The sequence below is a fragment of the Vanellus vanellus genome, assembly GCF_965231255.1.
Source record: "Vanellus vanellus genome assembly, chromosome: 1".
NCBI lineage: Eukaryota > Metazoa > Chordata > Aves > Charadriiformes > Charadriidae > Vanellus > Vanellus vanellus.
Window position 1 is genome coordinate 32,591,770 of NC_138905.1, and position 16,308 is coordinate 32,608,077.

The 16,308-nt window shown below is 40.3% G+C and overlaps 1 protein-coding gene across 1 annotated transcript in view; it reads left to right on the forward strand.

Moving 5' to 3' along the window:
- The window catches only part of CNTN1 (contactin 1), a gene marked incomplete at both ends in the record, with an annotated part of 155,708 nt that overhangs the window by 47,931 nt on the left and 91,469 nt on the right, over positions 1 to 16,308 (forward strand). Inside the window, 2 exon segments of the mRNA XM_082498616.1 lie at positions 9,055 to 9,069; positions 9,073 to 9,184. Coding sequence (XP_082354742.1) covers positions 9,055 to 9,069; positions 9,073 to 9,184 — 127 coding nt within the window.

The following is a 16,308-nucleotide window of genomic DNA, read 5'->3' on the forward strand; positions in this document are numbered from 1 at the left end:
TGTTGATTCATAATGAATCTGTGGATGCAAATAAGAAAAACAAGACATCTCATTAATTGCATGAACTATCTGAGAGGACAAAATAACAGAAAGCCAAAACAAAGAGTGAAAAAAATGAAAATGGGAAGAATGATGTATCAGGCAAGCAAGGAAAAGTCCCATAGGGCTTCTTAATTGCCTAACAAAAAAGCCAAAGTGCCTACTGAGCTGACTGAAGAAGTTACTGATTCTCGAGGTCTGAATTCCTTGATATGTAAATATAAAGGAAGCAGGAGAGTTAAATTCACAGTGTGATTAACTACCAGTGTGTTTTCCTACTTGAAAAAAATGGTGCATTAGAAAATTGCCACAGAAAACAGACATCTTGTAAGGTTGCCATTCACATCCCTGGTACCTTTGGTAGCTTACAACTATCTTCTGCAAATACATTTGATGGTTTTATTTCTTGTTATAGGCACTATGTTTTTTGGCATTGTAGAATAGGCACTATTGCTTTCAAGTGCAAAAGGCGTGGCTCAAAACATGCCTAGAGAAAGAATTTATTGTCTTTTTGGTGCTTGATTCTTAGAGATAAGTTACAGCTTCCAAAGAAGGGGGCAGGGAAGGGAGGAAAAGGGTAACTCTGAGCCAGAGTACGTTGCAGATCATTGGTGTGCCAGGACGTTAGTTCTTTTAAGCCTAAATTTATAAATATTTGTAAATGAATGGAAGTTTTGTATTGCACTCCAAAGTTAAGGTTTCCCATTGAAACTTAGGCCAAGCTCTGTAACAGCCCTGGAGGCCTCGTCGCCTCTGAGACATTAGTTCTTTGTGTTTCCAAGTCAATGTTTATCAAGCAGAAATAAAGAGCTGGTTGAATTGTACACTTTCTATATTAATAAACTTATCCTAGGGGGGTTTATTTATTTATTTAGCACTTGTAAGTAGTACCAAAAAAATTTGAGCAACTGGGGGGAGGGATTGGAGTGCTCTTTGCTCCAACTTAGTGGTTGTTTGTTATGTTTGCATGTTGTCCTTGAAAATGTAAAATGTGTTCAAGAAGAGTATCTTATCTATGGGTCGTGATGGGCTTCCTAGCTGGCTTTCATTCATGGGAAATAGAGAGAATAGCTATATTCTTTAACTAGGATGGAAAATACTAGCAGCACAGCTGTTGGTGACGGACTGTTGGGGCCAGTGGTCAGTATTGGGGGTAGTGGATTTGAACTTGCATTTCCACTTAAACAAATCAAAGAGTGTAATTCTAGAAATTAAAGATGATCAAAAGGAAATGAAGTGTTTCTACAAGCCTTTGTAAAGGGAACTAAAGCCACTTTTGGATTCTAAGAGATAGCCAGCTATCATTAAAAATCTTCTGCAGCAGTGCTATAAGAGCAGGGCTGGCTTGGAAGTTTACTTACAGTAATCCCAGACCACTGTAATGAGATAAATCTGTGCAGTGGTAAGGAACTTGACTGTTAGCACCTTTCTGGTAATAGAGAAGACTGGTAAACACTAGTAGCTAAGGTGTTGGTTTCAGAAGTAAATCAAGGGGTTGTGCGTGATGGTTGAGAAGCCAGACTTTTGAATAAGATGTAGTGCCCCTTCTAATGGCACAGTCTAACCTAGAATGCCAGAACTTGTTCATTGATCGCTAAATTAAATTGCAAAGACCAAAATAATAGAAAAACACAAAGGGTGATACAATAAATAATATGCAATGTACAGCATTATTTTTGTTAAATTCAAAAGTTTATTGGGAATTCTAAATACTGAGCAACTAATAAGATTTATGAGGAGTTAGTTATCATAGCAAAAAATGCCAACTCTTTTAAGAAAATCAAGATAACAAGCAATTAGATGGTTACTGAAATCGCTAAAAGAGCCTGAAGGAAAAACAAATACAAAACACTGATTAGGTTGAAGTATTGTGAGTCTCCTAAAAGGCTTTGATTATAACTTGCCACTGTGTTAATTTACTAGTGAATTATTGCAATTATATATATTCATGTTTTGAAAAAGGGTGGAGAACCAGAGATTTCTTCTAGACTGTTGTATCTATTTATAGCCTAATCTGGACAGAATCTCTACCAATTCTAAAACTTGAATGTGTATAATTATCATAATATACCAGGAAATGAGAATCATAACAAGCATCTTGATTTACCTCTCCGAGCTAAGTGTACGAAGCCAGCGCTCCTAAACGCTTTCCTTTGCCCTCTCTCTGCCCGTTCAGGACTTCGGGTTCCTGAGAGGGAACCCGGAGTGCATGTCAGAGGCTGACGCACTGAGGCTCTGCTCCCATGCCGAAATCACTGGGAAGGGAGGTTCAGGGAAGACCTTGCCATGGTAAACGTTGAGATTTACTGACAGAGGCGACTGCTAATCCTCATGCAACTTCATCTACCTACATCTCCATCTCCATTGCTTTCCCTCTCTGCCGTTCTTCTTGCCCTTTTGGTTTAGCTTATTGCTTCCATCCTCCCAGACATCACTTACATGTCCCACACGACATCCCCCCTTCTGTAATGCTGAGCTCCTTCCTCTTTGTTTCCTCTTCACCCCTTTAACATCTCCCACTGTGGCTCTGCTTTCCTTTGTCCGTTCCCACCTGGTTTTGATTTAAAATCTAGTAGTTTATGTAGCCTATTTGCACTGCTTTTGATCCTGTGATCTTTATGCATCTGAATTCCATTACCTGCTGTTTGTAATTTATTTTTGTGTCTAGATTATGAATGCTTTATACCCTTGCAAAGAGTTGATGTCATTTACATGTTTGCATTAAGTAGGGATGCAAAACACTGGCTATTTTCATAGCTGTAAAACAAGTGTCTGTTTCTCCTTAATGAAGACCAAAGTGTCCAGTGAAGACCTGAAGAAAGCCACATGGAATATTGAAGAAAATATAGACATTTTCCTCGAGTGCATTTTGAGAGATTAAAGAATCCTTATGATCAGGTAGCGTAGAGAGGCAGGTTTAGCCTTGTGTCCTGGGAACGCCCCTAATCCTAATGAAGCATCGTGAGACATTGCAAGCCTCCAGAAGTGTTCTGGGAAGTCCCTGTGTTCAAAATTGAAAGTGCTTTCTAACCAGCAGGCAGTGTCTCAGTTTTCCCCCACCTCCTTTGGGAGGATTGCACTCCAGACAGCTCACCAGAAGTTTTCTTGAATCTAGCAAGGCGAAGGCCCTGTAGTGGTGACTGGCCCTTTGGGGAAACTGAACAGTCAGAAGGGACCTATATCTGTTAATGAGCATTAGATAGTAATTAAACTTGACACAGTTGCAGTTCAGTGCCGGCTCATTTTATTACATATTTTTAAAATGTCTTACTCATTTGCTAATATTACAATACTTTGTTGTGAGAAAAGAAGGGTAGTGTACTGTGCAGGCTAAAAGGAGTATGTCCAGACATGCAATCATTCTCTACTTTCACAGAGGACAAAAGTGAGTCGTACTGACTGTTCTTTTGTTCGGGAATGATTTTGACTTAGGCAACAATATCCTTTTCACTCTGCGAAGAAAAACGGTTGAGAGCTGTAAAGCCAAAGAGGCAGTAGATAATGCTGTGTGAGCATTGCAGCCTACAGTGCTGCCTCCAGCGCAAGTGCTGCTGCCTCAAATACGCCTGGACGCGTCCTTGGGCAGCTGGGTGGTAACATCATGTACAGCCATACTACTTCAGATATACAGATGATAACCTACATGCTGTCTCATCTCATAGCAGGCAGTTCTGCCAAAATTCAGCAGAGCGATGTGAAACAGCCTCAGTTCTCATCCACAAGCTGAGAGAAATCAGGAGGGATGGATGCGCTATATATACAGAACCCACTCAGCCGAAAGAAGTGAGAGCAAGGAAAGGATTTTAGTCCTGGCAGGGTGGATATTTTTGTATCAGAATAAAATGAGGTATTTATAGCATTTACTGACACAATTTTTATTTACTGTAATGTGAATCAGTGTTCAAACCATTTTTTCCTGAGCCAACAGAAAGTAATTTTCGGAGAGCTAGAGCACAAGGTAACTTTCCAAAATCAAACCTGGATTGTCCAAAAGAGGGAGGAGGGATCGTCTGTCTGCAGCAGTGCCTGTCATGTCAGAGACAGAACACAGGTTTACTCTTAGCAGTTTCTTCTATCAATACATTTGAACACAGTTATTATCACCATGAGTTACTGCGTAATTACCGTGGTTCCCAACAGATTTCCTGTTTCATTGCCGTTTAATTATGTGCATTATTTCAGCGTAACTATGCAATTTAACTCATGGCACTTGGAAATAAATGTTCCAGGCAAGGCAGTGTCATAACACAAGAAGCTTCGTAGCCAGGGTATGGCTGCTGGAAAAGTATACGAAGTTGTTTATTGATCTAACCTACCACCATCTTTTGGAAGAATCATATAGAGACAGTAGTTCATACCTTGGTCGTTTAAGGTAGATGTCTGAAATAATTATGAGTATCCTTGGTGTGACAGAGTCTGAAGAAACTTTAGTGCCAACTTGGTGAGGCGGGCTTTAAACTGAAGGACTTGGGGGGTGGTGTCCAATGTGACAAGGCTCACACCAACTTAGGCAACTGGGGAATAAGCCAGGCCAAACAGAGCAGTGACAAATGCTCCTTAGCTGCCTCCCAAGATGAGTTCCAGAAGGCCAACCACCTCAAGGGTGTGAATGGCTCTGGCGGATCCTCTTGCTTCCTTCCAGGGAAACCTGCATGCTTGACTACCTCTCTGAAATACCTGCACACCAACACACACAGCATGGGGAATAAACAGGAAGAACTAGAGATCTGTGTGCGGTCACAGGGCTATGATCTCATTGCAATTACAGAGACAAGGTGGGATAACGCACATAACTGGAATGCTATCATGGATGGCTATGCACTTTTTAGGAAAGACAGGCCAGCAAGGCAAGGTGGTGGAGTTGCTTTTTATGTGAGAGAGCAACTGGATTGTTTCAAGCTCTGCCTAGAGATGGATGAAGAACGTGTTGAGAGCCTATGGGTAAGAATTAAGGGGCACACTTGTGTGGGAGACACTGCTATGGGTGTTTACTGCAGACTACCGGATCAGAAGAGGAAGACAATGAAGCCTTCTACGGACAGCTGGAAATAGCCTCTCATTCACAGGCCCTGGTTCTCACAGGGGGACTTCAACTACCCTGATGTTGGCTGGAAAGATAACACAGCCAGGCACACACAGTCCCAGAGATTTGTGCGGAGCATTGACAATAACTTCTTGACACAGGTGGTGGAGGAACCAACGAGGAGAGGTGTGCTGCAGGAGCTTGTGCTGACAAACAAAGAAGGGCTAGTTGGGGATGTGAAGGTTGGGGATAACCTTGGCTGCAGTGACCGTGAGATGGTGGAGTTCAGGATCCTGCATGGAAGAAGCAGGACAAAAAGTAAAATTACAACCCTGGACTTCAGGACAGTTAACTTTAGCCTATTCAAAGACCTGCTTGGAGGAATCCCATGGGCTAAGGCTCTAGAAGGAAGGGGTGTGCAAGAGAGCTGGTTAATATTTAAGCACCACTTCCCCCAAGCTCAATATCCATGCATCCCTAGGAGCAAGAAATCAGGCAAAGGAGGCAGGAAACCTGCATGGGTGAGCAAGGAGCTTCTGGAAAAATTCAGATGGAAGAAGGAAATTTACAGAATGTGGAAAGAGGGACTGGCCACTTGGAAGAAGTATAGGTGTGTTTTCAGAGTGTGCAGGGATGCAACAAGGAAGGCTAGGGTCCACTTGGAATTAAATCTGGCAAGGGATGTCAAGGACAATAAGAAGGGCTTCTTCAAGTACATCAGTAGAAAAAGGAAGACTAGGGAAAATGTGGGCCCACTGCTGAATGAGGTGGGTGCTTGGGTGATGGTGGATGAAGAGAATGCGGAGTTACTGAATGCCTTCTTTGCTTCAGTCTTTACTGCTAAGGCCAGCCCTCAGGAACCCCAGACCCCCAAAGTTAAGAGAGAGGTCCTGGAGTAAGGAAGACTCTCCCTTGATCAAGGAGGATCGAGTTAGAGATCATTTAGGCAAACTTAACACCCACAAATCTATGGGTCCTCATGGGATGCATCCGTGAGTGTTGAGGGAGCTGGCAGATGTTATTGCAAAGCTGCTCTCCATCATCTTTGAAGGGCCGTGGAGAACAGGAGGGGTGCCTGAGGACTGGAGGAAACCTAATGTCATACCAGTCTTCAAAAAGGGCAAGAAGGAGGACCTAGGAAACTACAGGCCAGTCAGCCTCACTTCCATCCCTGGAAAGGTGATGGAACAGCTCATCCTGGATGTCTATCTCTAAGCATGTAGAGGAAAAGAAGGTTATTGGAGTGGTCAACATAGATTCACCAAGGGGAAATAACGTTTAACCAATCTGATAGCCTTCTATGATGGCATGACTGGCTGGGAGGATGAGGGGAGAGTAGTGGACGTTGTCTGCCTTGACTTCAGCAAGGCTTTTGACACAGTCTCCCATAACATCCTCATAGGTAAGCTTAGGAAGTGTGAGCTAGATGACTGGACAGTGAGGTGGATTGAGAACTGGCTGAATGGCAGAGCTCAGAGGGTTGTGATCAGCAGCACAGAGTCCAGTTGGAGGTCTGTAATGAGCAGTGATCCCCAGGAGTCAGTACTGGGCCCAGTCTATTCATCAATGACCTGGATGAGGGGACAGACTGTACCCTCACAAGTTTGCTGATGATACAAAACTGGCAGGAGTGGCTGACACACCAGAAGGCTGTGCCGCCAAACAGCAAGACCTGGACAGGCTGGAGAGTTGGGCAACTAATGAGGTTCAAGGGCAAGTGTAGGGTCCTGCACCCGGGGAGGAATAACCCCAGGCAGAGAGAGACCTGGGAGTCCATGTGGACAACAAGTTGACCGTGAGGCAGCAATGTGCCCTTGTGGCCAAGAAGGCCAATGGTCTCCTAGGGTGCATTAAAAAGCATGGCCAGCAGGTCGAGGGATGTCATCTTTCCCCTCCACTCTACCCTGGGGAGGCTGCATATGGAGTGCTGTATCCAGTTCTGGGCCCCCCAGTTCAAGAAGGACAGGGAGCTACTGGAGACAGTCTAGCGGAGGACTACAAAGGTGATCAAGGGAATGGAGCACCTCTTTTATCAGGAAAGGTTGAGAGACCTGGGTCTGTTTAGCCTGGAGAAGAGAAGACTGAGAGAGGATCTCATCAATGCTTATGAATATCTAAAGGGCAGGTGTCAAGAGGATGGGGCCAGACTCTTTTCAGTGGTACCTGACGACAGGACAGGGGGCAATGAGTACAAGCTGGAACACAGGAAATTTCATCTCAACGTGAGGAAAAAATTCTTTACTTTGAGGATGACGGAGCACTGGAACAGGCTGCCCAGAGAGGTTGTGGAGTCTCCTTTGGAGATACTCAAAACCTGCCAGGATGCTGTACTGTGCAACCTGCTCTTGTTGAACCTGCTTTGGCAGGGGGGTTGGACTAGATGATCTCTGAAGGTCCCTTCCAACCCTGACCATTCTGTGATTCTGTGATTCTGTGTTTTGCTGAGCACTGTTTTCATAAAACAGCCATGATTTTAGGGTCATGGCAACTAATAAAGTTTTGACATTTTTGTTAAAGATTTAATCTGCTAAAAAACAGAAAAATGTGAAGTACAACAGCTCCTGTAATTTCTGAGCCAAAAGATTCTCTTGTGATATTTCTTCCCGTTTTCCTAACTACGAGTTTAACAAAACACCCCGTGGAACTCTTTTCTAAGGAAAGCTCACTGTTTGAGGCATGTTCAAATAAATGTCTTCTTAGCATTATTCCGAGGAGGAAGGGACAAGTGTAAAGCTGCAAGGCTCTCTGTTAATCAGACCAGCATTTATCCCAAGCATGCCTACGCAGTCAGGTATGTTTGTACACGTGCTTTGAAATTCAAAACTGCCCATTTATTGGTGTTGGAGGTGGGAAACAGGGCAGTTTAAAAATGAGATCTAAAACTTTTGGATTTTGGAAAGAGAGAACAATTTAGTAAAAAAATTATACCTGGAAAAAGCAAGAGTTTCAGTAAAAGGTAGAAACCACTTCAGAGTCATCAGTACTCGGCATGGGAAGTTAGAGAAAAGTAGCATCGGGACTACATCCCGCAACAAGTGACAATGCTGTCTTAGCATGCAAACATGTCCTAGGATGCATGCTACTGAAGGCTATTCATGGATGTATAAGCATATTTTATAACAAAATAGTAACAAAATGAATATGCTGAGAGGAATGGATAATATCAGTGTGTGCCTGAGATACAACAATAAGCTCTGTGGGAAGGTCGTAACCAGTGCTACAGCAGAACCAATCAAGAGAAGTATGAACAAGATGTGATGGATGTAAAGGATGCATTTATATATTCATGGCAAGAAATCCGTTAAACAAAATGGAAAATTGCACACTGCAAGCATTACCCTAAAGAAATAGATAACAGCCACCAGCCAGAAGCAAAAAGCTAGCAAAATATTCTGATTGAAAAAAGTAAAAAATGTAATAGAAATAAAGTTTTTCTGAAAAATGGTATCTAAAATCTCAGAATATTCAAAAGAAGCTGCGTGTTTCTTTAGCAGAGTTTCTCCCACAGGGAAAAGAGGAAACTTCAAATATGACATTGCAATAATGATTATATTCAACATTTAAAAGGAAACTCAAAAATTAATACTGCCTTTCCAGAAGATCATGAATTGTGTATTAGAAGTTTAAAGGAATATGCTAGACAAAATAAATGAATCCTGAAAGAGATCAATGTACTTAGGTTTCACTGATTTTCTTTCTACAGACTTTGAAATCATTAGTTGTAATGTAGTATTTACTGAGATGAAGGAGGATAGAATCTGGACTTTCCTTATTTTGTTGCAAACTATGTATTATTTTAATATTTCTAATAATGTGAAGTGTTCTCAGAGGGAGATCCAGCAAATTTGATAATGCATTTGTTATTCAAAAGTCTCTATCCTATATTGACTCTTAAATATTCAGTTTAGACAGATAATATGGCAAGTTAAATGTGATATGAGATAAAGCCTTGTGTCAGAATTATTCACTTCTTTTTCCTTCTCTCTGATCAGGTATTTTTAGCTCTCTGAATGCTGGTGTTGCAAGGCACAATTCCTTTTGAGGCAGTCGCTGAACAGAAGATAACCATGTGGCTCTTCATCTATCATCTTATTACACCCTATTTCATCTTCTGCCTGGCAGGTAAGATGACCTTCCATGTTAATTCGTTTAACAAACTGTTTTCAGTTTTATGCATTTTGAGGTCAATTCTGCTGTTTGTATGGCTTTAGTTTATTTCCGCAGATACAGTGAATTACTATATATGAATAATGAAGCTGTAAGGAAGCATACTAACTACAATGGGAGCCATAACTCAAAGCTTGAAAAAATAGAGATTAATTTGGTTTTGTCTATTCTAATTCAGTATACAGCATCATTGCTTTCTCTAGATTATAAAAAATGTATCAACCATATATTTGTGCACAGATGACCAACAGATGATCTGTTAGAAGAACAGAAATATGCCCACAAGAAGAGACACCAAACACAATATTCTGTAACATAGACACCATGTAAAATTCATAAAATTCATAAAATCCTACCAGCACAATATAGTGGTAGTTTTCCTAATACAGTGGGGAAATGCTGCATATACTGACTTTAATTTTAAATTACAAATGGTAAAACATTTCATAAATAGAGATGAGGCCATAAATATTAAAACATTCAGGAGTCATATTTCTAACATCTGAAATTACAGAGGTATTTGCAACTGAAATTTTTTTTCAGTTCTAAGAGATGGAAGGAGCTCTGTGGAAAGTTAAAATTCAGGATTAAAATCGAGTTCCTATTCCAACTGTTCTGAACAAGTTTGAGATTTGTAAAGCCTGTTTCAGACATCCATAACAATTTAAATGAATGCTGGTTTTTAGTTGCTATGATGAATTGGATTGCGAGCATGAGCAGAGCTCTTCTCAAGAAAGAAACATTCTGCTTATGTACAAACTGCATGAACTGAGACCTGAGCATGTAAAAAGTGGAATAATTTAATTGTGCATATGTGAAATATTGACTGAGGTTTGAGAAGTTCAACTGTTGTGTATTAATGATACAGTTAATTTCAAGGTAGGCTTTAGATCCTTCCCTACTTTGAGGGGAAAGTTACTCATAAGGCTGGTTCTACTGCATTTCTTAAAACATTCTTGTGTTTCTCTGGGTTCTTTATGTAATTAATGAGTCCCTGACTGAAATGAACTGTTCATAGTCTTGTTTAATCTGGCCTACCATTTCAGGCATCACCTCGATTTCACTACCATAAGACTGTATTGTTATATTATTAAGTTCAAAAATCTGATTAATACTGTGATGTTAAGCTTATTGCCTTTAAGAAATTGCTCCATAGCTCACAGGAGTGCTTTCTGGTTTAGTGAGAACATTATTTTATTCTATGAAGGGTTTGAACTCTGTTCTTTACTCCATATCTGAGTTTTCTGGAGGATATACTGACACTTAATAAAAATAAAGACCTTTAAAATGTTGTGATCTCATGCTTACAATGTATTTATTATTATTATTATTATTATTCATGGGCATTTTCTTTGTTAATATATGAGGGTTGCTGTTGTCACCAAAATTAAAAATTAGAATTCATCCCTTTAATTTAATACTGGCCTCCTCCTGAAAAAAGAGGCTGTCAGTTACCATCAGTACTGTTACACATGTGTTTTCACTCTGGACATGGTGACGTCAAACAAAATCATCAGCTGCAGTAGCCAAGCAAGTGCTGGACATTGGTTGATAAAAAAAGCTGAGTCGGTCACTTAGAACAAATGTTCAGGTAATTTCTTGACAGGCAAGGGCAGATGATTACTTGTGTATTATGCACAGTGCAGTTGTGCCCACAAGCCAGAAGTCTTGGCACCAGAATGCAGCTCCTGGCAGGTGCCTTAGAATGACATGGGAAGGTTGTGTGCTATGATGGTCACGAGTAAGTGACATAGGAAGAACAAAGATGGGTATGATGATATTGCATTTAGTATGAGTATGCGTTGATATAGTCATAGCAATGTTCGTTTGATCTTTTGCTTGGCTGTAATTGGCTATGTTAAGCTGTGATTCCTGTAAGAAGAATAGGATGCATTGGTGTGAAGGGTTTTGAACGGGACCAGGTTCTAATAGTGCCATTCCCAGTTCACAGAAACATCCTAACTTATCTTCTGGTATAGAATAAATCCAGGATTTGCTTGTGTTTTTCATCAAAATCCAAAGATAAGACCTGCCACCATCTATGAAGATATGGCACCATCGTTCAATGTGGAAGATTCGTAGTCTTACACAGTCAGACGGAGTTTATTATTTCTGGTGGATTATTGCAAGGCTGAGTAGCACACACACTCTCTGTTCTTCGACCTGCTCTACTTGGCATAAATAATTAAATATCCATTTGAGTTGAAAGAAAGTCTCCTTCTGTCATCGAGGGTTTATGGCACCCATCTGGGTTATGTAAATCGCAGTCTTTACCCTGCCCCAGCACTTGAATCTTGCTGGAGGGTTTCTCATTTCAAATGAGTGCTCGAGCTGTTGGCAGTTAGTCTTAGCAAATTTTCCTTTTCAATATATTTCTTGGCAATGAAGATGTCATGGTAACTAGAAAATACGTAGCTGCAGTAACCAAAATGAAATATAAGGGGTTGCTTAGGAGTGTCCACAGTATGGTTAAATAGTGAGAAATAGACACTGTAGAGGAAGAAAGCGTACAATTAGAATGATGAGGTCAAGTTCTAGGAGGTGTTCTTCCACACACAATACTATCAAGGGGAATGGTGGCAATGTCAGCAGTAATGGAGAATGTGGGAATCAGGGACGGTTTTTGAGTAAAGATCATGAGTTTTCATTTCAATAGCAAGACACACCAAGCACCAGAGTGAAGATACAAGTTAGCTGGGAGCAGATGTTCAAAGCAGAATATTTTAAAAGTTGCTTTAGCACTTTTTAACGAAGCATGGGATTTCTTTGGAAGTATATTTGGCTCACCCTGCCTTCTGTGGTGCTGGACCCACAGTTCTAGGTGGTTCTACCATGTAAATTGCCTTCAGGCAAACCAGTCCATGACTCTGGGGCCACAAGTCAAGGTTTTTGCAACACATGGCTCCGGAACAGGCCTACTATATTAACAGGTCTGGAACCAGGAAACTGATAGCTTCCAGGGTCAATGTTCTTTGAGATGTCTAACCGTATGGTCTGTCCCAAGTTCAAAGATATCAGCCAAAAACCTTGAAAATATTCAGAATTCATGCATTTGATTGAGCATTGAGAGCTTTCAGACTTACCAGCTAGAAGTATTTGGGAAACAAGGAGCTAGGAAGCTGAAAACCTGAAGCTACACTGACTTGAGATGTTCAGAATTTGGCTTGAAGGGGTGACAGGTATTTTGACACTCTATAAGCTAAGGATTTTTACCCATTGACAAATTGATCTTTTTCCTGCTGCAGGAAATTTAAAAAGATTTTTTTTTCTCAAACTGAAATACATATTTTTTTAGAAATTTGGAATTTGCTTTGGAATAAACCCCCTGACTTTTATCCAGTTCTGTTTTGTGGTAACCAAAGGCAAAAGCTGAGAATTGTTACAATGACTGGCCATTACTCATCAGTGTGGAATGTGCACTTACTTCCCTGCTTGCAGGGAAGCAAGCATTACACTTCTCGGTGTGCCAGAAGTTTTGGCTTCTGCAATGAGAAGGGAGCAATATTTATTTTCCAGGTAAATTAGTGCTTGAAAGGTAGTCTTGTGGATATAAATTGATGAAAAAGCCATAAGTAATTTGGTCTTTCACTTACTGATAGAACAGACAGTTATTATAAGGGTTGCTTTTCAGAGCACGCTTTTAGCAGTGCAAGGCAAATGAGAACAGCAAATCGCTCCTCAGGGAACACTGAGATGATTGTCAGTCCACTGCCAAAAAAGTTATTTCATGCTTATTACTGGTAATATTTGACTCTTCTCCTCTTTCCTCTGGCATCTGGTCTCTCTCTAGCATGCTTCTAAGTTGCCTTTGACTCCCCATTAAATTTATATCCTATTCCTTAGTCTGAATTTTAAACTTTTCTTTCATCTAGTACATCCCATATAAATCAGTGAATCGAAGTGTATCTTCACTTGGGATAATCCTTGCACCAAAATAATGGAGTCGTCTTCAGCATCAGGCTTGTTTTGTTTCTTCCTCCAAAAGACTAATTAAAAGCTGCAAAGGCCCTATATTTTATTGTTCTTAATGAATGCTTGATTACATTTGGCTATAAGAAGAACCAATAGAAAAAAAAAATGTGACTGTGTTCCTCCAATATTTTATTTCTAATCAAACAGTTCTACTTTTTGCCTTGGTATTTCATAGTGCAGAGCCAGGCAGTACCTGAATTTGGGTCATATCAGGCCTCAAAAGGCCGCTTGTCAATTGAGTGATTATTTTGGGTTGTGTAAAATGGGCGTGTAGTCCAGGAGTACAAAAGTCAAAAGCACTTCCGCTTTTTAGGGAACCTTATGCCTTATTTTCAAAAATCACTACGACTCCAGGCTTCAGTGAAAGCTAGTAAAGGGAGAAAGCCAGTAAGACACAGGGCCTCTCAGTGCAGGGCAGTTATTTCGATGCGTACATGAGGATGCGGTTAGACAGCGTGCTGAATTTCCGAGTGCATTGCTGGTATTTCATCTGCACTTGGAAGGCTTGTGTGGGGACATCGTGCAGAGTAGCTACTGCCCTCTACATTCAGCCCTAATTTGCTGTGCGCTGGCTTTTCCACGAGATCAACACGTTAGGTTCTTACGTCACTTTTGACGTAACACTTTTGTTTTAAGGAAAAATCGCCTAAATAATTTAAGTACCTGATAGGCAAATGTGAGTATGTCCCTTTTGTATAATATGAAGTGGGACTGCTTGAGTGGTCACTTTTTCTTTTTGAGTGCTGTCTGGGTCTTGGAAACTGGTATCCCTATAGTGTCTTGCTGGCTTACACTGGTACCTCTTCTCCATCAGGATGACGGAATCTTCTTTGTAGACCACGAAATGCTATGTCATGAGTTTTGCGGACATGAACACATTACTGCTTCAGCAAATAAGCTTGCCAAGGGCAGCTTTTCCCACTTGATTATTAGAGAAGAAAAAAAAAAAATCCAACCCTCAAACCTTAAATTATATATAGCTTGGGTTTTCTCTGGAACAGTAGGTTCCAAAATACATGTTACGAACTGAGGGCCAGGATCTACATTATTTAAAGCTTTTTACCACAACATACAGCATTACTCACAATTGCTGAAGAGAAATACGCATTTGCTTCTAAAACACGAAGTAGACAAATATACTTAATACCTGTTTACTTTGTCTGCCGTGTCCCTGCTTGGATCCTAGACCATTTCATGCTACTGCAGAGTGTCTGACATTTGTAAATAAATAATAAAAATGTGTTTTGTGATCATAATGCTCAGAATGTTTACCTTCCTGTGAGCCTGGTTAGGGATATTTTGACTCATTCCCAGACCACCTTGTTTCTGAGCATGAGCTTCTCAGATACTAGTAGGTCCTCATTTCTGTGACATATTGAAAACAGTACGAGATCTACTTCTAAATATCAAGTGGTTTCTAAGCTCGCGACGCTGATACAGCGCCTGACGACTTAAGTCAGGCTAGTTAAGATAATGAATGACTCCATGGCTGTTCTGTTCAGCATCCATTAGCATTCAAGGTTAACCTAGCCATGCACTGCATCAACAGATCTTTGTCCCTCTCTCATGTGAAAATATGTAACAGGATACAACAACATCCGTTAGATCAATACTGATGAGAGTGATACCAAATGACTGTCTCAAGCAGCCACCTTTGGCAATGTTAAATGTCAGGGAAATAGAGATGTATACAGGAAGCAGGAACAGAAAGAGAAGGCGAATGGTCATTAGAAAAATAAAGATGCTAATTAAAATAAAATTATATCAGTGCACAGTGAGAGTGACGGGATCTTAAGGTTTTCCATCTGTTTTAGCTTCTTTCTGACATTGACTTTTGGAAAACTTTTCACTGTGATTTGCTATTGATATTCATGTTACAATTGTGGTGGGTGTAGAATCCAGTTGCTTCTTACGCAGCAGAGGACTTGAACATGTGCTGAACCATCATGTTCATAAGTAAGCTTGTTGATTTGGCTCAACTTAGGTGCTTAAATTTTGTGATGGATCTGAGAGAATAGAGAGGCCTGTAATGAACTTAAATCAATGCTGTCTCATTATTACTTGCTTTAAGCAAACAGTATTACTATTTTTCCTGCCTTAAAGATGAAGTTAGAGATCTTCATATTTCCAGAAGAAGCTCTTGTAGCCATCCCTTAGTAAAACTTACCGTCTTCCTTTGAAAATAAATTTTCATGACAGTGGAATTATTAGGCATTTATCCATCAAAAAACTACTGCTAACCTTCTTACAATTATCTTCAAAATGAATTGGTTTATGCACAGACATTCTGAAAGGAAAATTCATACTGATTTTGCTTTTCTTTTTTAAAGCAAAATGGTAATTCATTTGTTAACGTATGCGATCTGTAGGCCTTGAAGACCATTCAATTCTTTCTCCTTTTATTTTTCAGCACTCCTCATATTTGGAGGTTTGGCCTTCTGGTCTTAGAGCTTGTTTTTTTTTTACTATGGAATTGAATACGTTTACAGGATTAGGGTCTTAGGATACAACCTCTGTAGTTTCTGAACATATGGATTTGTAGGCATATATAGCCCTGCATGTTTTACTGGCAGTCCTTCGCTGTATTTCAGTAATATCCATCACCATTTCCTCTGTTAGTTATTTTTGCATATGGTACTTTACATACTAATGTTATTCTGTTTGACATGTGCAAGTTGTTCCTTGTAAAGCAACTTTTAAATGATGCTGGATATGGGACCCATAAGTACTGGTTAAGGGAATGCTTGCTCCATTTTGTTTAATCAGCTGTTTCCCTTATTAAGATTCAATTAGTCCTCTTTTTTTGTGTGTTTTAATTTAAGAATTTAGTGAGATTAAGGACACTTTAGAACAAATATGGCAAATATACAAATGGGCATCCATTAAAAATCTCTTGCACACGATTCATAGAATCGTAGAATGGTTTAGGTTGGAAGGGACCTTAAAGATCATCTAGTTCCAACCCCCCTGCCATGGGCAAGGACACCTCCCACTAGACCTGGTTGCTCAAAGCCCCATCCAGCCTGGCCTTGAACACTTCACAGCATGTGAATCAAGTGAAGTGAAGTCACTTGATCTTTCATTTGACTTCCCCATAAATCTACTTT